General features: G+C 46.3%; 7 protein-coding genes across 7 annotated transcripts; 4 read left to right on the top strand and 3 right to left on the bottom strand.

The window, feature by feature from the left end:
- Window positions 1-4,152: 4,152 nt before the first annotated feature.
- Window positions 4,153-6,325, top strand: N7516_009119 (uncharacterized protein; the record flags this gene model as incomplete). The annotated part of the gene is made up of 4 exons (XM_057221838.1): window positions 4,153-4,370; window positions 4,445-4,837; window positions 4,891-5,304; window positions 5,359-6,325. 4 exons carry the CDS (start codon window positions 4,153-4,155, stop codon window positions 6,323-6,325), a joined length of 1,992 nt encoding a protein of 663 aa, XP_057072110.1.
- Window positions 6,326-8,485: 2,160 nt separating this feature from the next.
- N7516_009118 (carboxylesterase) lies at window positions 8,486-10,316 on the bottom strand (the record flags this gene model as incomplete). The annotated part of the gene is made up of 3 exons (XM_057221837.1): window positions 8,486-9,069; window positions 9,120-9,936; window positions 9,996-10,316. 3 exons carry the CDS (start codon window positions 10,314-10,316, stop codon window positions 8,486-8,488), a joined length of 1,722 nt encoding a protein of 573 aa, XP_057072109.1.
- A 610-nt stretch (window positions 10,317-10,926) lies between these two features.
- Window positions 10,927-11,541, bottom strand: N7516_009117 (uncharacterized protein; the record flags this gene model as incomplete). Its single annotated transcript, XM_057221836.1, has 1 exon — window positions 10,927-11,541. One exon carries the CDS (start codon window positions 11,539-11,541, stop codon window positions 10,927-10,929), a length of 615 nt encoding a protein of 204 aa, XP_057072108.1.
- Window positions 11,542-12,099: 558 nt separating this feature from the next.
- On the top strand, window positions 12,100-13,060 carry N7516_009116 (uncharacterized protein; the record flags this gene model as incomplete). Its single annotated transcript, XM_057221835.1, is given in 3 exon segments — window positions 12,100-12,246; window positions 12,325-12,993; window positions 13,004-13,060. 3 exon segments carry the CDS (start codon window positions 12,100-12,102, stop codon window positions 13,058-13,060), a joined length of 873 nt encoding a protein of 290 aa, XP_057072107.1.
- A 1,013-nt stretch (window positions 13,061-14,073) lies between these two features.
- On the top strand, window positions 14,074-15,876 carry N7516_009115 (uncharacterized protein; the record flags this gene model as incomplete). Its single annotated transcript, XM_057221834.1, has 1 exon — window positions 14,074-15,876. The coding sequence occupies one exon, from the start codon at window positions 14,074-14,076 to the stop codon at window positions 15,874-15,876; it is 1,803 nt and encodes a 600-aa protein (XP_057072106.1).
- A 2,387-nt stretch (window positions 15,877-18,263) lies between these two features.
- N7516_009114 (uncharacterized protein) lies at window positions 18,264-18,467 on the bottom strand (the record flags this gene model as incomplete). Its single annotated transcript, XM_057221833.1, has 1 exon — window positions 18,264-18,467. The coding sequence occupies one exon, from the start codon at window positions 18,465-18,467 to the stop codon at window positions 18,264-18,266; it is 204 nt and encodes a 67-aa protein (XP_057072105.1).
- Window positions 18,468-18,649: 182 nt separating this feature from the next.
- N7516_009113 (uncharacterized protein) lies at window positions 18,650-23,415 on the top strand (the record flags this gene model as incomplete). The annotated part of the gene is made up of 14 exons (XM_057221832.1): window positions 18,650-19,130; window positions 19,188-19,417; window positions 19,475-19,754; window positions 19,816-20,049; window positions 20,108-20,775; window positions 20,842-21,004; window positions 21,063-21,296; window positions 21,348-21,546; window positions 21,600-21,671; window positions 21,728-21,778; window positions 21,845-21,909; window positions 21,963-22,147; window positions 22,201-22,718; window positions 22,785-23,415. The coding sequence occupies 14 exons, from the start codon at window positions 18,650-18,652 to the stop codon at window positions 23,413-23,415; spliced, it is 4,011 nt and encodes a 1,336-aa protein (XP_057072104.1).
- Between the last annotated feature and the right edge of the window lie 791 nt (window positions 23,416-24,206).

Below are 24,206 nucleotides of genomic sequence, written 5' to 3'. Positions count from 1 at the left end.
GTTTGATTCAGCCGATACGATCATTTCGATCATTGCTTTTGTTCCCGGGTTTTTTTGGGGCGACATCAGCACCACATTCTTCCGGCTTTTGCTACTTGTGACACCCTTATCTCATAGCGTCAATTTCTAACTATTCGTCTTCCATACATAGGACTCACGTAGGCTAAGATAGTTCCTATTAGCAACAATCCTCTCCACTCAATACATCGATCATACCCATTCCTTATCTAACTCCTCGCTGGCATTCATCAAAACCGGTAGTATTTCAATTTCTGTGCAGTCACTGACCTTGTCTCTATATTATCACCACTAAGTACCAAGCTAGTCGAGATACATGACCATATCAAGAACCAATCAACCCAATTCATCACAAAAAGCGATACCCCCCCACTCTTCAAAAAAAGGAAAACAGGGATTGGCATTACTGAACATAAAAACACCCAGCTAGACGCAAAGAATAGCCTCTACAATCCTTAGTTGTAACAGCTCTGACTTGCAAAGGCACGTGATTAATAAGCGAACATAAGCGAGGCTAAGCGCGTTTAAGCGAGCCCCACATCGAATCCGCTTATAGTGCACATTTTTCACGAAACACCATAACAGCACGGCCGGCTGGCCCAATGGCAAGGCGCTTGACTACGAATCAAGAGATTGCAGGTTCGATCCCTGCGTCGGTCAATTCTTTTTGTTTTTGCTTCTCCAAAATCTAGAATGAGTTTTTGGGGTCGCGTAAACACGGGTGGAGGAGGGAGGATGGGCCCAAAGGGCCCTCAACAATCGCAGATTCATGCAGCATTGGCAGAACCAATGGAAATATCTGGCAATATCTCCTTTTTCTTGACTCTTTCATACATATTACAGCCGAGAGAAGAAAATCAAAAATGCAAGCAAAGCGACGAGAGCAGAAAAGGAGAGGGAGATCGTGGTCCCACGGAGAAAGGTGTCGTAAGCCGCAGGGAAGTTGAATGACGAAAAGCCTCACATACAAGACGAATTGTAGAAAAATTGCGTGGAAACAGGGAACCTAAGCAATGTGAGAATAGTCTGAGCATGTGAAAGCAGCAAGCATAGGTCAAGGGCGAATGGCGAGCCTCCCGAATCATATTCCTCATCAGATGCAATGTACACGTGTATATTGTATGTTGTAGACATAATCTAACAGTCCTCCAAGCACTCAAGCGGGGACGCAATCTAAAAGACCTGCAGGTTACCCACATACGAAGTATATACATATCCAGAAACCTAATTTCTAAAGATAGCTTATCCTGCGGTAAGCCGGAAACAGCACGGAGCTTTCAGGGCTAGATAGAACGTTCCGGGTCTTATGACACTAAGGAGTACATAGTCGATAACAGACACCGGGGTCTCGGGGCTTTTGAGATCCCGGGGGTCCTTTTGTTGATGCCAGCGATACAATAGTGAACGGGAGATGGGGGTCCCAAGCTCAAAGCTTATGCATCCCAAACGGGGCGTTTCTACATTAAGCGCAATAGGGCTATATAGTATGGTGGATTTGCACTGTACATCAATAAAAATGCTATCAATGCTTTACATAATGCCTGTTAGCTCTAGACATGGGTGGGTCGAGAGATCTACATTCATCACCACAAGCATGTGCTCGCCGCCCGCGTCTTGAAATAAGATAGGGATCATGTTGTACGGAATACATATCCAACGGTCAAAAAATGGTTCTTATCTTTGAAACATACATGGCTAGTCCTTGAAAGTATGCAATTAACCATGCCAAGAACCATGTCTTCCTCGTTGGCCCCAAGTCAAAAGTCGCCTAGTTCGTATGCCGCTCGGAAATTTAGACAAGTCGTATGGTTTCATGGCAATTGTTCATTGGAGGATTCGTGGTCAGACGGTCCTGCAGGGACGATGCAGAGAAGCAGGAAGAAAAAAGGGGGGAACCCTTCAGCTAACGAATAAGATATTGGTTAGCTAGCTGTGCAGCTTGATCTGACTGTATTGCGTTGTTGACCCCTCGTCGATGTACAAGCATATCACGCCCATTGTAAGAGGGGCTATCTGTGAGTTTCCACCTATACGCCACGACCGAAAGTTTGACACTATATTCTTGTGCCGTTGAGAAGCGGACAGTATACTTTCTCAGTAACATTGTCCGAGACACGATGAGGTGATCGGCGTTCTCTCGAGAGATCTTCCTCTAAGCTCTAGAGAGATCTTCCTCTAGACCCTGGAAGGGTCCTTATCCGATGGAAAGATGATTGGAAACGCGCAGAACCTTGTTTATCCCTTAATAAAGCTAACTATAACTGCGCCCATGCGTGTGATTTCAGCCATGCTCACATCCTAGGCGTTCGAGGCGCATCGCCAAAGCTCTACATAGGCATAGCTTGACCGGGCCATTCCGCTACGGTTAATCAGATTATACACCAATAAACTGAAGCGATACTCGGGTAATGCAGCTTAATCTGGGGTCCCGATAACAAGTCAAGCCGAGGTGAATGTCGGCTAGTTCATTGTCAAAGACTGTGGACCACCTAACAGTTACCCCAGATTGTTCAACAGACAGAGTAATAATACGGATACGTTATATATATTAAGCCATTGGAACTGACCGCTTTTTTATTCGAAATTCCCGCATTCCAGGCCTAAGACAAGAAAGAGCAACTAATAGCCGGAAGGGTCGGCACTATGGCACTACTCCCTCTGCATGAAATTTATATTGCACTTGGAATAGAGTGGATCCTCCAAAAGGTGAAAGAAAAAAATAAAAATCCAGTTCGTATTCGCGGGTGATTACTATATATTAATCCGCATTGCCACTCAGGCTTGCGCGATTAGCAAATTTCACGATAAATTAGAACATGTTAGGGTTGCCTCCCGGGTTGATATTTAATTTGGTTAGTGAGGCCGAACAATCCCAACGTTAATTAGCAGGATGTTAGAACGTTTCAAGAACATCGTCTGATTCTTAAATCCAGTGTGATCGACGGTGTCAGTGATATGAATGATATGAATGCGACAAATCCATGATTTCCCAGCATCCCGGATATTCTCCGTATTTTGCCTCTTTTACCTAAGGCTAAGACATAATTAAAATATAGAATGAGGGGGTGAGATCCAATAGAAATTAGCCAAAAGACACGGCTGAAAGACCATATCCTTTCAGGATAAGACCCGTGGACAAGGCTAAATAAGAACAACCAGCTAATAGGGCGACTAGGGGCATTAAACGGGCAAGATACCCGTTGTTAAGCGGGTCTGAAAGTTACAAGGTCACATCGCTGTGATCTCCAATCCTGATAGCCATTTTATTTTGAGACATTGCACATGTTAACCAATAATTACCGAGTGTTATCGTTGTTTGCTTGTTGTCCCCTCTCCACTTGCATCCTGATCCTCCCTCCCCACTTCAGTTCACTACCAAATCATACTAAAGAGTCTACAATTTTCACTCTAGATGCTTGTCCTCTTACTCCGTATGTTGTACTTATGTCGGAAATGCCCGAGCAAGACAAAGATGCAACGAAATTGGTTGGAATAAGATAAGGAAACAAAAAAAAAAAAAAGGGGAAACCCTCATGATAACCTCGGAATTCTAAGGACGCGTCAAAGAAATCAAACGCAAAAAGACGTATCTAGTATACTCCAATTCATATCGGTTGAAGCCCCCTCCTCTCACAGACCTCTCCCCCTCTCCTACGGTTCTCGTCGGGGAAATTGGATCAGGGGGGTAGCCTATGCGACATTGTCAACCCCTCTTAAAAACCAAGAAAAAGCATGCACCGACAATCGCTACCCTTCTAGAAGCTAACGGGATGTTTTCAGATTGGTGGACACATTCGATTACCCCAGGTCCGCTCATGGTCCGCTATAATCCGCCATGAACGGGACGTACCTGCGCGGAATTTCGATATCGTCAGTAATCGGTCTCTTGTCGCAATTGGCTAAAATTCCACGCTCAGCCTTCTAATCTGCTTGACCCGCTATTATAAGGCTTGGATCTCCCTGTTAAACAAATGATCTTCAGGTTTTTGATTTTGGCCTTCTGTTAAGGGTCCAATTGTTGATTTCTCTCTCTTTTCTCTTTCTATTCTTCAACTTCTCATTTCCCCGATCAAACATAGATCTAAAACAGTACACACTACCTACAATACTCACAGTAACCATTCAACATTCAATATGACGAGAACCGGTCCTCCAAATAATCATATCTCATGGGAATCCAAGAGGATTATTCCCGAGGATGGGAGCAGAATCGACTCGGTCGCCTGCCAAGATGTCAGACCTAAAGGGCGCATCCGACGATCAATGACTGCTTGTAATACTTGTCGCAAGCTGAAGACTCGCTGTGATGTTGACCCACGTGGTCATGCTTGTCGTCGTTGTTTATCACTTAGGTTGGTTTCCTTTTTTATTCTGTTTTGGGAATCGTACCTTTCTATAAATGCTAACTTATGTGTCATAAAAACAGGCTTGAATGTGAACTCCCTGAGACAACAGAACGCTTTCAGGACAATGCATCCACATGGTCCGACGCCACCGCTATACCATCGATCGAGGAAAGGCTTGTCTCCCTCGAAAGGGGTATGGGGGAGATGATACATCTGATGCGGCAGATAGTGAACCACTCCCCCAGCATGCCCTGCAGCCCAACCTTACAAACTAGAAACAACAGCCTAGATGGAGCATCTTCAAGTGATAGCATGCCCTCGCCTTTTTATCCGCTCAAGCCAGCGCAAATAATTCGGGATTTGCAAGCCGAATGTTTCGGCGAGAGAGATCATTTCTCCGATGCTGACATCCTCGGCGACATCGTCACCCAGGGCATCGTAGATTCCAAGCTCTCTGTGAAATTGATTGAACTGTGTGTTTGATTGTGCGATTGTCATTGGATCTCCCTGCTAATGATCTCGCCAGTTTCGTCGAATATTTCGGCCATTGGGTCTCAATAAATCATCCATCCTGCATTCAACGGTCAAATACACTTCTTTTCAACACTGCATGTCTCTTGGCTTCGCGATATCTACCTGGCCTATCCCAACACACCGTTCGCGATATATCACTCTGTGTACAACATGCAGTGGCAAAGGTGTTGTGGAAGCCCCCGCCCATGACAAGCGATATGCTACAGGCCTTGACATTGCTTTGCCTATACTCTACTTCCGTTCACAAGGAAGGACTTATGGATGACTGGTTGCTGAGCGGGATCTCAATCAACCATGCCCTCATCTCATTTAACTTCCTCAATACATTGCCAGGAGATAATTTAAACCCAGACGAGGTACTTGCTCAGTTGCGCCTGTGGAATACGCTCTGCTCAACCCAGCTACAGTATGTTCTGTTTAATAAACCCGTCGGATATACGATCTAACACCAACCTAATAGCTCTGCTCTCGCAAATGGCCGCACAGTCAATATCCAACAACAATACATCGACCAATGCCCCCGCATCTTAGAACACGCAGCCGCCACACCAGAAGACGGAAGAATTGTCGCGGAAATTCAACTATATCGCATCGCTCTCCGACTCCAACACAGCCAGCCCCGTCTCCAATTCGCAGAAACCGAATACGAAGAACTGGAGCGCTGGAGAATGGAATGGGCACATCTATTAAGTACATCATCCCTCCACTCTACCCTCACCCACCCCCCAAATCCTAATCCCAATCTAACAACCATACCACCAACAGCCACCAGCGAAGACTCCACTCTCAACCTGAATCTCTGGTTCTGTCAACTCCTCCTCCACCGAACAGCCGCCCGCCTCCAACCAGACAACGAGCGCCTAATCCCAGAAATATGCGGCACGGCCCGCCTAATAATAACCCACTTCCTCCAAACGCGCTTCACCACCGCTCCCGCCCTAATCGACCACGTCTATTTCATCGTCGGCTACGCCGCGCTCACACTATGCGACTACACACTCTCCGACCCCCTAATCAGCCAAGTGCGCGGCTTCCTACTGCATCTCGCGCCGGGCGGCGACAACCTCTCCTATCGGATCGCGTGTATTGTGGGCGAAGTGCAGCGACGGTATTCGGAGACAACTACCGTTGTGGCTGCTGCGGGGTCGCATTCGTCGTCGTCGCCGGTCGCCGACGTCAAGGGCGTGCAGATGTTCAGCCCGTCGCACCATCATCGTTCTGGTATGGATATCTCGCAGCTTATGTCTAGCGCCGAGGGCTTGGATTCCCTTGTTGAGGGGTATAATTGTCTCGAGCAGATGATGCCTGGGTATGCGGCTTCGCAGCCTGCTTTTGAGGCGCCGGATTTGTTCCATTCTCCGGCCACTGGTACTACTGGTGGAGCTATGCCTATTGGTCTAGTACCGAGGGCTTTGCATGATTGGTGATGAGATTATGTGGTTGGGATTATGAGGTTAGGCTTTTTCTTCTTCTTCTTCTTCTTCTTCTTCTTCTTCTTTTGTTTATAGATTATTGGGGTTGGTGTATGTTGAGTTGATAATGAGGTTGGATCTGTTGGGACTCGGGTGTTATGTTGTATTCTTTTCTGGAGGATCGTAATAGCAAAAGCACGAATGGAAATAGTTATGACTTATTCAACTGCGATTGACTTCTTTGCTTCATGGTTTTATCAAAGTAGTAAATCTTTGCATGACAAAAAAAGATATGGTATAATTCATATACAATATATATACGAAACCGAAGTCTACGAGCACAAAGTCGAACCCTCAAGCAAAGAGGTGGGAAATGGGAACAGACACCTCCCCACTCTCACCAGCAGTAACACTAGTGCAGGACACAACCTCGATCAACTTCGCACCAGACGCGAATCCAGTATCGGGAATCGAAACCGAGTACTCTTTACCTCCTGCACCGAGATTCGATAGGACGGTAATTGTCTGCCCACCATCATAGCCTTTCCGCATGGCGATGGTGCTGTCGTCTTTGTAGATAGGATAGTGACAGAAATCTGTCTGTATTGAAATGTATGGGCAAAATGACTGATAACTATTGAGAACTCTAACTTCTAAAATGACAAAACCCGCTCTTTCAATCTGTGCGGTAATGATGACTAAACGTAATATATGGTATATCCAGGACTCGAAGTCACATGATCTCCATGGTATAATACCATGTAAATCCACGTATGCAACCTTGCACTTTGACAGATAGTTCTGCGAGGACCGAATTAGTAGTTCAGATATACTAAGAAAAATCCCTAAGACTCTCCGTAAAGACCCGCTAACTTCTAATTATCGACCCTTACGCTAGAAAATAGAGCCGAAGATATATAATATACGATCCTGTACTCGCTATAAACTAGGCATTTTTACTCTAAAGCATTTATCAACCGAAGGTAGCGGTAGTACACTCTATGTGCATAAGTCCTGCGACAGTCGGTTTTTACCCGAACCCCATCAAATATATATATCAACATTCGACTATATATGCGGGTGAGATCTGCACTATCTATCTAGATCTAGTCCTATAGGTTACGGTAGGTATAGGGTCTAGGCATAGGTGCCTTGGTCTACAAAAATTGATCGATATTATGTTAAAGTATCCTAACTGGACAAGAACGTGAGCCGATGAGAAATAGGTAGTACTTCTATAAAGGCACACTTAGCATAAGCCATCGTAGTCATTTCCTAACACACGAAATTTCATAATTATCAAGTCATTGGGGCAATCTATATTATTAGGGAGCACCAATTGGCAGGACAGCGGTGTGCGAAGGGGCATAACGGCCAAAGGTTAAATGCCTGAATTTGCCTGGATTTGCCTGAATATTGTCTCATTTTATTATGACATAGACCTTAATAAGCAAAGTACCTAGGTAATGGATTTGAAAAATGAAGCTATTCCTACCATACAAATTTTTGTATACGTCCATTTCTAGGCGTTGAAGCTGTTGCGACTGACAAAATATCTCTGCTGAAAAAGTGAAGTTATTCCCACCATACAAATCCTAGAACACCATTTTTTCTCGGCGTTGAAGCCTTTAACTACGTAATTGCCCCCCTCTTTTCTTGTTCTTATCCTCCCCTCTACTACCCCCGTACGCCTACTGTGGCCGCCGCTCGAAGCTTCTCTTAAGGTAATCTATACGTCCTTACATTTCTATTGCCGATGCTGACCCTATTACTGTCGTAGCCGCAATTGTACGGTCGGGTGCGGTATTTAACGCCGGGGATTTGAAGAAAGCGACGATTTGTGAGGTGGGAATAGCTTCAATTCGAGGGCTTATGCGGTTAGGGGCGGTGTTTAACGCCGGGGAATTGAAGAAGGCGACGATTTGTGAGGTAGGAATAGCTTCAATGTTGAGGAATTTATTATGGTATGTGGGAATAGATTCAATTTACAGTACACGGTATAGAGCGGTGGCAAAAGCGGTCTATAATTCAGGCAAATTCAGTCAAATTCAGGCATGTGACCTTTGGCCGTTATGCCCCTTCGCAGCGGTGCATATTTATTGAAGTCACTGGTGACGGATTGCCATTGGTGTTTAGCGAAATGTACCTGGATATTGTCGAAAAACATAACCATAATCATCTCCCAACCACCCCATTGATCTGATTTATATACTGTATCGCTTCACTCCTAGCTGTGTCCAGCTCCGTAAAGGATGGCACTGAATCACTGAATACTATGTTCTGGGGTCTTTCCAAGTCATATGCAGGCCATCTAATCGCAGTTTCCGCTTTAGAGGGCCCGTTGGGATCCAAGGTCGTGATGAAATTGATCCACATTACACCGATCAAATCAGCCATCATGAAATAAGCCAGACTTTGATCCAGAAAGGGGTTCCTGAGGAACCCAACCCCTTCTATGTTCTGAAACACGGGGCCTATCTCGGCTCCGTGAGTCACCCCTGCTGCAGGTCCCAAATCTGTATCACCACCGGAGGGTACAGCATCAAACCGGAATGAGAAACAGCTGGCATATCGCGCAAATGTTTCGCAAGTGAGCCGGTGCGATGATATCAACTCCAGGTCTCCAATCAAGGCCGCGGCCTGGAAAAATATATCATCATGCAAGCCTGCGACAAAGTCAGAGCTTTCGGTCCCATTGTTTGACAACGGATACAAAGAAAGTAGTTTCTGAACTATCTCGTCGGGCAATTGCCATGCACCTTCCTAATTCTCAGCACGAAGCGATTGAAGCTTGAAAGTGATGACTCACCAGCCAAGTATCTCTCAAGCCGACCCGGGCCCTCCAACCCACCAGGAGCGAAGGTGCTCCCTTCATTTGTTGTCGTGCCGATGATAATTGGTACGCGTATAAGACTTGCGGTCTGAAGTTGTCGGCTAGGAAATGCTCTAATTATATCTCCATCCAGTGTAGGCATGGAGAGTGCGTCTAGCGTCAGAGGATCATCACGCGAAATTATGTCAATCAAATGATCAAGCTCATTGAAAGGTATATTGCGTAGGCATTGCAGCGTGTCCTTAACTCCAAAGCAATTTGCCCGTCGTATCAGTTGGATGTAAGCCTGCTGGGGGCTCAAATTGCGCAGTGAGGTCTCCACGAGCGGAGAGCCACTTTGCATGATAGCTGCTCTAAAGAGACCATCATCCCGTCCGCCGTGGGCAATGAGGTGAATGCCGACATCCGAGGCCCCAGAACTTCCACCCCAGATTGTGACTTGTGATGGATCCCCTTGAAATCCCTCAATGTTGAGTTGGATCCATTGCAGTGCGAAATGCTGATCTCTTAGCCCTAGGTTACTATTTCCAGTTCTGTTCACGTCATTCCCTGAAACGAAGCCCCAGACTGACGACCGATAGTTCAAAGAGACTGCAACGAATGGTTTGCCCATGGCTGTTGACTTTGAAACAATGAAAGAAAGGTTGTACCGCGGGTCACCAGATCCTCCTCCAGTAGTGCCCCCTCCATAAAGGTAAACCGCAACAGGTAGGCGCTGGACGCCTTTGACATGTGGACGTACGACATTGATGGTCAAACAATCCTCTGATTGGGTGAACTTTTCACGGTTTTTCTATTTTGTATTAGCCTTCGTCGGAGGTAACGAAAGACTTCTTCATAGGACTAGCATACCCCATAGGAAAGGCAGTGAGGCCCATAGGCCTGAGCTTTCTTCCATCCGTCCCATGAAACGTTGTTCGAGTGTGGTATGCTAAAGCGCAGGTCTCCGGTAGGGGGCAACGCATATGGCATTCCGAGAAACATGTCCTGCAAAAAATGATGGTTCCGCACTCCAATATATGTGCCGTTCTGTGTTATAGCCAAGGGATATTCGCCATTGGATCCGAGGAAAGAGTCGGCCCGGAACTGGAGGTAAAGACTCCAGGTCATCCATGCAAGTAGAAGAACGACAACAATATATTTCCGTTTCAACAAAGTGATTATGGCAGTCATGGCGTGCTGTGGATTTTGTGCTTTTAGGACGTTATGGTTTTTTGAATTGTGGAAGTGAGCAAGTGTATTTGAGGGGATATTAGCGAACCTTTATCAGAAACAACACAGTCCGGGACCCACCTCGGCATAAGCTCATATTTTCTGTCAGCACGCAGGGCTAGCTGAGAATGTAAGCAAATAAGCGAACTATATTGGGCATTTGCCGTTTACTGGCGGACATAAACCATTGAAACTGACCCATTACTTCGCCCTTCCCACCTGTAGATCGTGACTAAATGAAGATTAAGACAAATACCACTACAAATAAATCTCATATATTCTGGAACTACCTAAATGAGTGACTTTACCACTTGTCTGGGTCTTTGCTCGGACTTAAAAGCACAACAACATAGATATTCAACAAACAGGACAAGAGCCTTTACTTTGCATCCTCCTCGTCTCCAGCATCGACTTAGTATTCCCCTCGCGATTCTGCAGAAAGACATCATATATAACATAAACATGCGGATCTGAGTTCAACATCTCAAGGGGACATGTTTTCGTGGCTACTCCACATGCATGGTTTGAAAGTAACACTGATGAGACGCAAGAGTGTAGAGCAGCCATGATCTCACACATGCTCAACAATATCGCGCTTGACCTTGCTGTCCTTGGCGTCCTCGCGAGGGTCGCGCTTGACCTTGCTGTCCTTGGCATCCTCGCGAGGGTCCCGCTTGACCTTGCTGTCCTTGGCATCCTCGCGAGGGTCCCGCTTGACCTTGCTGTCCTTGGCGTCCTCGCGAGGGTCGCGCTTGACCTTGCTGTCCTTGGCGTCCTCGCGAGGGTCGCGCTTGACCTTGCTGTCCTTGGCATCCTCGCGAGGGTCCCGCTTGACCTTGCTGTCCTTGGCATCCTCGCGAGGGTCCCGCTTGACCTTGCTGTCCTTGGCGTCCTCGCGAGGGTCGCGCTTGACCTTGCTGTCCTTGGCGTCCTCGCGAGGGTCGCGCTTGACCTTGCTGTCCTTGGCATCCTCGCGAGGGTCGCGCTTGACCTTGCTGTCCTTGGCGTCCTCGCGAGGGTCGCGCTGGGTCACTGCTCCAATAGCATCCCTAGCGGTAAGAGGCAAAGTCTGCTCGGACAACGGGCTTGCAGTGACTGCAAGTGAATTTTCGAACGGCGAAAGAGGCATAGCCAAGCCGTCCCCCACCAGGAGAAGAGAAAGATATGTGACAGTTGCGAACTTCATAGTTGCACTTGAATGATTTAATTTAGGCGGAGATCAATGACAATGTGGACCAAGCTGTAGATATTTTGATTCAGGAATGGTTGATCGTGGATCGTAAAGGCGTACCTGGGTGTTTATCTAGGAAATAGAAGAAATACTTTATCCAAAAGCTTTGTAATGTCATTATCATCCAAGGAGGACTTTGATTACCTAGGGTTGCTGCATGCTGACAAGCCTGATTATAGCGCGACATAAGCAGTGCTTTAGGGTGATTCGAGCTCCACCAGGAACAAATAATATACCGAGTATGGTGAGACATACAAGGGTAATGGGAAGTCGGGAATAATTGCACGCGAGCAACTACAATCTTGCCTCATATGTATGATTACTGCTGACCAGCCCATGAGAATTTTCATCCTTTCTATTTCTTTTTTCAGGAAACCTTCATTCATCCATATCCAAATACGTACACAAATTTTGATAAAATCTTTCAATTCTTTCACTTTCATTTTTGTTTTTGGATCGCAGATACGGATCAATTGTGTCTGATCTAGTGACTAAGCTGGTGCTTTACATGAAATGCCTAGTCTCCGTCGATGTCCAGGCCTGGGTCGAATCATTGTCGCCGCTTTCTTGATTTGGATGGTTCTCTCATCACGTCAAAGGATTCGGAAATTTATCAGCTCCGAGGTCTACTCGCATGCTCTTGTTAATTCTACACTTGGGGTGAGTCCTTGGGCCGACTTCAACACGAAAAGAAGAAAGACTAATAACGAGACGCTAATCACTTCTGGAAATGATTAGTTTGAACGGATAATGGTAATTTCAACCGGCGATTCCGGAAGAATCCAAGGGATTATCAATGCGAGCATGTACACAGGGCTCCAACTCGATATTCCTTACCAAGAATCATGGTCTTTGGATGTGGCAGAGTCTTTCCGCCGAAATAAAATGCAAGGTCTGGAACCTAAGACAGGTATAGGCCAGACCCAATGCTGGCTTGGACATCTGAATGTGTTACGTGAAGTAGTGCATCAGTCTATTACCACAGCCTTGATATTTGAGGACGACGTGGACTGGGACGTGGCCATCAAGAAAGAGATAGGTCTCGTGGGCCCACTATTGCATCAAATATGGCCATGCGATGGCGATGACAATACACCTTATGGAACCTGCTGGGATATCCTATGGCTTGGTCATTGTGGGGACCTAGTTCCGCGGGATGCACTTTCGATTTCAGACGATACGTCTCTTCCATCATCTATCTATGAAGAGAACGACGGCGAGCCTATACCATTCCCAGCCCAATTACGAATGGTTCACGTCAGCCAAGGTCCCGTTTGCACCTATGCATATGCGGTGACAAAACAAAGCGCTTACAAGCTGATACATATGGTGGGTGATGGAATTGATGAGACGACAAGCACGCAGCTTCGGCTGTGGTGTCAGGATGGCAGTCTTCGGTGTATAACTGTAAATCCAGAGCTATTTCATCACCACAGGTCCAGAGGACAACTGGCAAGTCAGATTGCCCGGGTAGAACGTTGGGAGATGGCTGATGTTCCGATGGAAATTGATTTTACGCGGAATATTAGACATAGTGCTCGCTGCAGCAGCAGAGCTGGGAGAGATATTTCGTGCAGGGAAATAATCTAGTGGATTAATGTTGTGAAGATCCAGAGCAGTCAGTGCATCCTAATATTCAGAATTTCGACCTCAAGTCTGAAGACTATGCGTATCAAATGACAAGATTGATTGATGTAGAAGCCCCAAACACCTGTCTTCCATATACTCTCTCCGTTATCTGATATGAAGACATAACCGAGGCTTGGTATAACCTTTACCACGAAATGTTACCTAGTGAGACGGGTATAATATTAATTCTAGCCCAAAGTCTATATAGCAGCGAGTAATGAAATGTTGAAAACCGCCAATAAATGCTACATCTAGAGATATCCACTGATACGGGGTACAGTAAAGATACCCGAGAGACTAGTGCGACAAGATCTTGAGACACAATTAATTACCCCGCGGCTTATACCACTGTTGCTCAAATATCGTGATTATGGTCAATGGTTTGATTACCTGGTGCCGCTTAAACAGCTTATCGTTGGATCTTTCGAGGAGGTCAGTAAGCTCAATAGTACTAGGTAATCATTGGAGAATGATGATATTGTTCCTCCATCATCGAAACGTAAGCTGGCATTTGATTATTCGTCAGCTTGCATGAAATACATCTTGTCTGACCGGGGTGAACTAGGTCGTGAATGTTGTCATTCAATACTCAAACATCATTAGCGGAAACCCACGAAGACCTTGCGCTAATTTGCATACATGTAACGATACGAGTATCTGTAGTAATCTGCCATTATTACTTCTAACAGACCCGAAGGATCCGAGGCATATATCAAAAAATGGACTGAGTGACATAAAAGCCTTTGAAATACCCCCAAAGCGAAATTAAGCTCGATCTCAGAAATCTTCACTATACAACTTTGCCTCCAAGCTACTTCTCGCTTATCATCATCGAATATGGTAGTGACTGTTGAAACAATGCCTGACATTTCGTCTGCGGTGTCGTTAGGGAGCGCATCTGACATCCTTCTTCAACTTCCCATCGGACACGAAGAATGCCATTCCCTTATTAAGGCACGGGCAGGAGCACCTCTACATGTGCCTGCTTTGCACCTCAGTACAATTCATCACAGATGCGGTCCTAGTCTAGATACGAAGGCGGAATTCCGCGAAAGTCTTTTGAAGGGTTTGCGCCAGCATTGGCAAGACCCGTCAACCGAATCTCGCTTCTTGCAGCTGTCCCGGGAGCTTGACAGGAATGGCGCAATACTTTACGGGGGACTGATCGACACGGAGAAGTTCAAGAGTCTGATCGAAAATTACACCAAGGCTCAGGGAGTTACCGGAAACCAAACCTTCCTGCACTCGTATGTGAACTTTGCCGACCATGCGGACTTCCTGACCGATTCCCGGTATAATGATGCATTCGCACATCCATTACTCGTTGCCTTGATTTCCTACCAAATGGGAGGGGCTCTCAGGCTGAATGATGTTCGAGGCAAGGACACAGACCCTATCTCGGTAAATGCACAAGACAACATGTTGCACATCGACAATACACCTTTCCGCGATGAATACAAAATCTTACTTTGCTGGAAGCGAGATGAGCCTGTCGGACCCTCAGGCCAGAATTTTACATTTTTGCCTGGGACGCACAAAGGAAATCGCGATATTCTGCTCGACCAGGATGGAGAACCCTGGTCGACAGAGCGTGACAGCTTATTTGTGTCCAATGCGGCTATTGATGGCATCCTCTCATTTCAAAAAGAGCAAGTTGGCAGGCCGTCTATGGTTGTTGAAACGGTTGTACCAGATGTCCCAGTGAGTGTAGCCTTCGCGGCAGGCGCGCTGGTTCATCATCGTTACCGTACCGAAACTGGTGACCCAAGAAGCTGTGTTATCTGTGCATTTCATGTTGCTAGCGATAACCCAGGGTCTTTGATCACCACACGCGGTCAAGGCTACAAGCCCGAGTCTCTAGTGGACTTGATGATAGGCCCGCAGAGTCAGCATACGGAGCTCGACTTCCTTTCTATGCTGTTCCGTGATGCCTGCAAAATTGAAACCAAGATCAATGACTTGGAGAGCCATAATCATGTCAGCCAAGTGATTGATATTCAGTCTCTGGCTCTGAAAGATGACGCACTGGCTCGATGGAGAGAATCTGTGGTGTTTGCCCCAAGTGCGTCCACTATCAAATTCTCGAGAAACATTTATCTCTCATCTGCATATCCTCTCAATCAGGACGATTTCATCAATAATCTTGCAACTGTCATGGCGTACGACAAACACGGCCTGTTACAACTAATCTTGTATCAGGATGGACGAGAGGAAATCCGTAAAGTATCTCGCAAGACAATCGGAGAAATGACACAAAATACATTAGCGAAGCGACTTTACGCCTGGGCGCACGTCTTTGACCGACAAAACTTTGTGGTCGCCGATCTTCCCCTGCCAAGTGAGCTAAGGGATATGGCAGATGTCGTCGGCGATTTAGCAAAGTATAGGCTCCAAGAGTTTGAGGCCAACAAAACATGTACCGGCGAGAGAGCTAAGGTTGTCATGCTTAAATCGCTTTGTCGCCTGATTTTTGATTTGGGAGAGGCGATCACTCGTTGTGAAAAGATGGAAACTTTTGTGTCCACCAGTTTGTTCCTGTTCTGGACGACAGAGCACATCGTCACCTATTTTCAAGGAGAGCGAAAAAGGTGGGCGAGGTATGTTGCTGGAATCTTTCTTCGCAACTATGTCTCCGCTGTTATGTTGCTGGAGCAGATGTAGGCATCACATCTTAGGTCCCCGTTTGCCAGGTCGCAAGGCCCATTGTCTTCGGTGACTAAATCAGTAGCCAAACATTGACTTCATGATCTCTGTTTTATTTTCCGTTCTATGCACTCGCCTCAGCCAATACGATGTACTTGAGTTATAGCAAGATCTAGTTGGCTGCAACCCGTAGTAGTAAATCCCTTCATAGGCCGTTCGGAAATTATTTTACTCGTAAAATTGTTGACTTGTCGTAGAAATGAAAATTATTTGATCCTGTCCGGATCCCAGGGCTAAAGGGGCCCAAATATGTCATTAGGCCCACGGCGAAAAGTGCATACAAATATGGGATTCGTGAAGAAGTTTGTTCGTCAGTCATTACCTCATTAAAGATGCTGACTGGTTCCAAGCGACTGAACTATGGAATTGATATCCCAGCCCGCTTCAAAGTCTTGGGCTCCAAGATGGTCATCGGTGCTCTCAACATCTTCCTTAGCCACCCTTAGTCCCTCTTGATAAAGTTTTCTCTCTCGGTGTTGCACCAAAGACTGGAATTGTTGATACAAAGAAGATAACTTTGCTCTCATCATCTGATCATTTTCAAGCAGACCCATGCTCACGCTAAAGTCGTAAACCGTACGTATCTCCTGTAATAAAAGAATGACACGAGGAGCATGGCTTTCCTTAGAATCCTTCTTTTTGGGGCTTGCATTATTTGCTCTGGAGAGATCACATTCGCATCGAGCATCGCTGGCTGGAGTCTATCTTGATGGTCAGAGTCTTTTAGGTCTCTCATTGCCACATTTTATTTACCTCGGGTAGTTTCACTCGGTCATTGCTTTGCTCCGCTCCTGCAGACTCCCCGGGTAGCCTGTGTGAAAATTTTCCTTGAGGATTGCACATTGGAGAGCTATTTTCCGTTGGCATGGGAGTGAAGAGTGCTTCTGGCCCACGCCTTGCTGGTAGAGTCAAGTTTTGTGGATCCATGTGCGGGATAAAATAATCCATATTGACAGGCTCTGAGCTGGATATGGTGGCAAAATCAACGTCATTCTGGCTTGAAGTTGTGAAGATCCCCGGATTTCTCCCAAAATGGGATGGCCCAGTCACTCCAGGGGGAGATATCCCACCTACTGGGGTTAATGGTACCGGCAGTGTGTCTGCCACCCCTGCTTGATTGGCTGTGGATGAGGATAACCAGACGGGGAATGAAAGTCGATCGACGTGGTAGATGTGTGGCTGAGCCGCTTCCCCCTGAAGATGTAGATCCAGAAGAGGTGCTTCTAGTTGAGAGTCATTTTCTGTTATGCTGACCTTTTGCACTCGTTTCCCTTCTTTTTTACCTTCATTGCAAAAATCCGTCTCTTCTCCGTGATCAGTTCGTTTTCTCGCTCCTGTATCAGACCCTCGACGTTAGAGACGCAAGGAAGGAGTTTGCATTAACTTACTGAACCTTCGCTGAGATTCTCGGTTTTGCTGTCGGCGCTTTTTCTTAGGGCTTAAATCTTCCATGCTTTTCAACATGACACGTGGTCAATTAGAGTCGGAGGATCTAACAATCATATGTACAACATAGGATGAACGTGGGTCTAGTCCTAGGTAGACCCCCGAGATTCTGGACCACCCTCAGTAGTAATAGGGATCCTCAGCGATAATATGTGACAATCTAAGGAAAGGTTTCTACATAGTACGAACACTCGCAACGTTAGCACGCGCATTATGGCGCGTTCCTCTAGATTTGCCAGTACTGAAAGACGATGTAACACCCCACTACCGTGGCTGCCGCAATGTAGGAAACCCCGCAAGTACATACAGGGAGGTGTTGTGCATTGGGTACTTCGGAGTGGATGGCAAAGAATATTGTACCCCTATCTATACCCGGCCACGATAGCTCGGGTGAGAACTCACGCTAATGCACGTACGCCGTACGCCAGCAGTGAACTTTGGAAGCTGGTATCCTGTCAAATTCATATAATCAGTTGAATACAGGAAGGGTGTGAGCTACACACTGGTAATTGATTAATACTATCAATTACAGGTATTTGCATTACCGGATGACTACTCCTAAATATGATAATATACGCAATCGGTCCACGGGTAAACGAGCGGGTCATGTAAGCGAGTGGGTTAGCTCCAAACACTATAGTAAATGCGTTAAGGCACAATATGACGACTGAATTAGAACATATGTCCTCATTTCGCACGGGATGAACGTCTTCGGGCCCTTCATTTTCTCTCTTGATTCTGGACAAATCTTGTTGCCAAGAAGACAGATGACCATGTTTGCTGACCGTGCAGCAAACCCCTGCCGCAGTTTTCGCGCAAGCGGGTTTACCGTGAAAGCATTACCTTCAGGGGTCTTTGCTGATGACAGGTCAAGACACCGTGGTGAATTTGATATTCCATCAACGTTGCTGGTTTTTCTGAGCACCTTCATATTTGTGCACATTTTCCCCTCGTATCCGATTAACGCCATAACTTTGTCGGGGCTTTTCAACTTTCCTGGAACCTTGCATCCGACAGCTAAGCCTGGAATCTTCGAACATGGCTTCCCCGTGGTCATCAAACGACCCACCGGGCTCAATCATCCTGTCCTTGATCTTGCTCATTTTTTTACTACGACGCGCCCGTTATCACCGAAAGTCAGAGAGGAAACTGATCATCTCACAACACAGAATGAAATTAGTTGGTCGCTACTAAAGAAAACCCACCTTTATTACACTTCGTTGACGTATCATAGGCATTACCGGTGGCCCTTTGTACCACCCACTTGGCCTTTCTTTGGTGCCTCATGCTGAAGAGCTACTACGCTACAAATGTCGCTATTCTGGTTGACTCTGCTTTATTACTAGTGACCGCGGCCGCAGCCCTCTGGCTCTGCGTTCTCGAACAGAGCAGGGGCATCAATTCTCCAAGTGTCATTCTGGCGTACCTCGCATGTTCATTGACCAGAGACCTTTTAGAGCTACGATTTGTAGGCTGCTCAAGCACCGGGACCTGCTTTTTCATCAGATCCAGGATTGTCGTGGAGGGAATCTGGCTGACTTCGCATCTATGGGTCAAATATTTCCTCTCGCATCATTCCCAAGAATCCATTTCCACACCGGAAGAAGCAGCGGGTATTTTTGGCCAAGTGTTCTTCCGGTGGATGCATCCAGTTCTAAGGGAGGGATATAGCGCGAGGTTGAATCTCACGAGTTTACCGGAGATCGACCAACGACTTTTATCGAAAGGTTTACGAAAGCGAGTTTTGACTTATTGGGCCAGAGAATGTGAGTTACTAGTGTGATCACTGCACGCAGCGCAATGCTAATTAATATATGGTTTAGCCAATCTTCACACAAAATGGACGCTTCCATGCGCATTAGGGAGGTGTCTCAAGGGTCCATTTTTGTTACCGTTACTTTCACGCGGATTTCTCATCTTATTCACATACCTGCAGCCCATCTTTATTGGAACCGCGATACGATTTGTCAATGGCGCATCTCAGTCCATTCTCGGTGGAGATAGTGGCCTTAGATTGATGCTTTTTGCTACAACGGTGTATATGGGAATAGCGGTACGATATGCAAGGGTCGTGCTCATTTTTCTATCTATCTGACGATATACTATCCAGGTGTCGGCGGCAATCTACCAACATCAAATCAATAGGCTGCGCGTTATGGTTCGGGGAGCATTGATTGGTCTCATTCACCACCAGTCTCTTAATTTGCCAAATGAGAAATCTCAAGACTCATCCGCATTGGCATTGATTAGCTCAGATATTGATAGCATCGACTCTGTGGGTGAGATTTTCCACGAGACCTGGGCCCGCCTGGTAGAGGTAGCTACTGGGACAGTGCTCCTGGCCGCTCAGATCCGATGGTTCGCATTTTTACCAGTGATAATAATCTTCGGTAACTATTATATCTAGGATCATTGTTCTAAGTTTTGAAGGGTGTTAACCTCTACCCTTAGTGTGTTCGCGGATGAGTGCGTATGTTGCAAAGCACTTGGAGAATCGGCAGAAAGGCTGGAACGCGGCAACGCAGAACCGTCTTGCCGCCACAACAGCAGCTATAGAAGGAATCAAGAGCTTAAAGATGATGGGGATGGAAGATGCAATCCAGTCTCAGGTCTTGCATCTGCGAAACAATGAGATCCAAACGTCAAAGCGCCTACGATGGATTCTGGTAGCCTACAACGCAAGTGGTATGTACCGGGCCAGATTGACAAACATCATTCCATTGATTCTAACTTTATATTCAAGCAAATGCACTTGGGATCCTCGCTCCAGTCTTGACTCTCATTCTCTTCCTCTTGTCCTCTCAAAGCGATGGAATGCATGCCGATCAAACCTTTACAGTCCTTGCTCTTCTAGCCATGGTGACACATCCAGCCAACATGGTCATGACTCTCATTCCACAGGCCATTTCTGTTATGGCAAACTTTGATCGTATCCAGGCTTTTATTAGCCAAACGTCCATCCAAGACGCGCGAGAAGTCTCCCAGGGAGGCAGTCCTCAACAATTCATTTCAATGCAAGCCCTAACGGTAGCACCTCCTCCATTATTCCATCCCATACTCCGTGATGTCGATTTGGCGATCACCAGAGGGGAAATTGTGACTTGCGCTGGTGCCGTTGGAAGTGGGAAGACAACTTTAGCAATGGCTGTTCTCGGAGAAGCTACTGCTACCGCTGGTTTGATCTCCCTGTCCTCTAAGGAGATTGCATATTGCGCTCAAGAGCCGTGGCTGCCTAGCGTCACTATTCGTGAAGCTATATCAGGACATCCCATTGGCCTAGATATCGAATGGTATAATACTGTGATCGAAGCCTGCGGCTTGGTGCCGGATTTCCATTCATTTGTGGCTGGTGACATGGCACTGATAGAGAACAATGGAATGAATCTCTCTGGGGGACAAAAACAGCGTATAGTACGAAACATGTTGACTCGCTTGTGGTGACTGCTTAGTGTTATTTTGCTAACAAACTCATCAAAGGCTTTGGCAAGAGCAGTCTACTCGAAATATAGAATGCTTGTCCTAGATGATCCGTTCAGTGCTCTTGATGAAGCTGTTACAGGTCACATCGTGCAAAGGCTGTTGGGCCCACGAGGTCTGTTTCGAAAAATGGCGACTACAGTGCTTTTGATCAGTAACTCTAGTAGGTTCACAATTCTAACTACAGCGGTTAATTCTCTCTGACATCAATTATTGAGTAGGAGAAATCTTTTCAATTTCAGATCGAGTCCTACTCCTTCATAATTCAAAGCTCCATCACCAAATGCACCTTCAAGATCCGAAAGCAGCTTTCGGAGTTCTTCCATTGCCTTCAAAGATCTCCCACACCCTCGATCCATCAAATGACTCTGGAGCGCTTGGAAAGAGCCGGAAACTACATCTAAGCGATGCTGAAGATGATACCTCCCGGAGGACTGGAGATATTGCAATATATGGTATGGTATATGTCCACAGCCTGTTTCCAATAGCTTACTGACCTCGGAAAGGGTATTACATTAACGCAATCGGCCGATCTAACACACTTCTTTTGATTGTCTGTACGGCTGGTTTCTCATTTTGTTCTACATTTGCTCAGTATGTTCTCAAATGGGCGACAGAATCGCCTAGAGACAGATTGAAAATTTATATGTCTCTCTATGCCACAATATCGTTCATCGGATGGGTGGCAACTAGTGGGACTGTATGGTAAGACGAATTTGGCTCTATCCAAAACGGTCAATATTGCTAACCGTCTCCAGGGCCGCTCAAATGAAAGTTGCTATCAGGTCAGGCGCATTTTTACACGCACAACTTCTTGATCGAATCTTTAAGTTTGTTCCCAACCTCGGCATGTCAACCGTTCAGAGGACTGATCGCTCTGAACTAGGGCGCCTTTGTCTTACATCACTAAAACTGATATCGGTACCATTGTGAACAGGTGTGCACAGCCTTCCTAGGTCGAAAATATGCATATATTCTTCTAATACTAATATTTGATATTCAGGTTTGGACAGGACATAAATCTCGTGGATAAGCAACTTCCTCCAACGCTGGCAAATCTCAATACCCGTCTGCATGTCACAATCTTGACTTTTGATATTTCTACTAACAATCATTAACAGAAATCTTTAAGATTTTAATGCAGTTGGTGCTACTCTTAAAGATCCGACCAATGATGAGTCTCACTGTGCCTGTCTGCGCCATATGCGTTTATTTCATCCAACGGGTTTATCTTCGGACATCTCGACAGCTACGCTTCCTTGAACTAGAATCAAAATCATCATTGTTCACGAACTTTATAGACACGGTATGTACATCTGCCACAGTATCCGAATGTTGCATTTCTGATCATAAACATAGGCAAATGGCATTGTTACAATTCGAGCGTTTGGGTGGAAAGAAAAATTCCAGAAAGAGAATGTGCAAGCCTTGGACCTGTCACAAAAGCCTTTCTATCTCCTCCTCTGCCTACAGTGCTGGCTAAAGATGATACTGGATTGTATTATAACAGGGTTTGCAGTTGTTCTGATTGCGTTCACCATCTCTTATCGAAACACCACAGCCGGTGCGGATCTTGGTTTGGCTCTGAACTTGATAATCGTCGCAAACACCACGCTACTAAAGCTTGTACAAGCCTGGACATCCTTTGAGACATCCTTAGGGGCGATTGCTCGATTAAAGAGCATACAAGACTCTCTGCCAACTGAAGACAACACTGAGCATACTTTGGATCCTGGCCTGCGATGGCCCTCTATTGGAAACCTGCACGTCAACGACGTGTCAGTCGGTTATTCAAAGTCATCGCTCCTTGCCCTACGCAATGTGTCCTTCGTCGTCAAGCCTGGACAAAAAACCGTTGTTGTGGGTCGAACAGGGAGGTATGGCGATGCAGGTCTGGTTGATTTATATTTGTGAGTGCTTGACTAATTAAGGTCTCTTGATAGTGGTAAAAGTACATTGATGCTTTCCTTGCTACAACTTCTCGGACCCGGTGAGGGCTCTACGTTCATCGACGACATCAACCTCACGCATGTGTCACCGAGAACGGTGCGAAAACGTGGTTTCATTGCAGTGCCACAAGATGGCTTGACAATTTCAACGGCCAGTCTACGCTTTAATCTAGATCCTTATCACACGAGCTCAGAGCAAGAAATATCCCTGAGTCTCCAAAGGACTGGTCTTTGGGATAAGATCCATTCAATAGCCGGTTCGGCCGAGAAGGCAGGGGCGAGTCTCAAAATTCGAAGCCTGCTCGATCTTCCTATGTTGTCATTTCTGCCATTCTCAGCTGGACAATTACAGTTACTTGCCTTAAGCCGAACACTGCTACGAGTCTGGTCGTCCGCACCACACAAGCCAATTGTCATCTTGGATGAAGTCAGCTCTTCGTTAGACTCAGAAACAGAGTCTATTCTGATAGATATCCTTCGGGATGATCTCCGAGATTACACTGTTGTGATTATTGCACATCGTGTTGCTGGTATCATGGGCGCTATGAGACCTGGGGTTGATGCAATTGCCACCATGCAAGATGGCAGGCTGCAGACTGTGTCTATTATCGACAGCTCTGATTGATAGAGAACTCTACTTGCTCATCTTGGCGAGGAGTGAGATAGGGATTGGTGGATTGAGTTAGGCAATCGCTCCGTTGCTGAATATGTGGTGCCTGGCAGGCCGTTCCTGGCGCCCTAAGCGGTCATTTCGGGCGCAAACTGCACAGATCCTAAGATAACAACAACATCGGACATTCTACCTCGCGCATACTACGTCTAACAAAAGACAAATCCCAACCGCCAAATAGAGACAAAATAGAGCATACATTATAGTAAACATTATCGCACAGCCCATGGAGTCACAGATCTACTCTCGTCCGCTTGTTCGCGAATGCCTCGACCTCCCATATGTCGTCATCGTTGGCCTCTCCGGTCTCTCCGCACCCAATCGGTGAATCTTGAAAGAATACCACGGCGATGCGAAATATCTATTATTAAGCTTTATAGTTCCGGAGTAAGGGAGTAGCTGGAGTGGCAGCAATGGCAGTGCTAACCAAGCCAGCAAGCCAAGCAAATCGTGCGAGAACCATCTTGTAGATAATTCAGCGCCGATAACCCAGGTAAAGCAGAGGAGAGCCATCCAGCAACGCGATGGCCCAATAAAAGGCGCTACAGGGGGCTTGACGCCAGAAAAATCCATGCATACAATAGCAGACTGACAGAAACCACAGAGACCAATAGCAGACTCCGGAAGGGAATATGGCACAAGCCAATGAACGCCAAAAGCCCAGATGAAGATCTTCACAGATGCATCTGCTTAAATGAAAAATAATCTGGCCTAAATGCCCGTCACCAACCACAGCAGAAGCCGAG

The sequence above is a fragment of the Penicillium verrucosum genome, assembly GCF_028828655.1.
Source record: "Penicillium verrucosum strain IBT 35672 chromosome Unknown utg000003l_segment0_segment0, whole genome shotgun sequence".
Classification (NCBI taxonomy): domain Eukaryota; kingdom Fungi; phylum Ascomycota; class Eurotiomycetes; order Eurotiales; family Aspergillaceae; genus Penicillium; species Penicillium verrucosum.
Note: the sequence above shows the minus strand (reverse complement) of the source record. Positions and strands in the feature narration are given on the sequence as shown.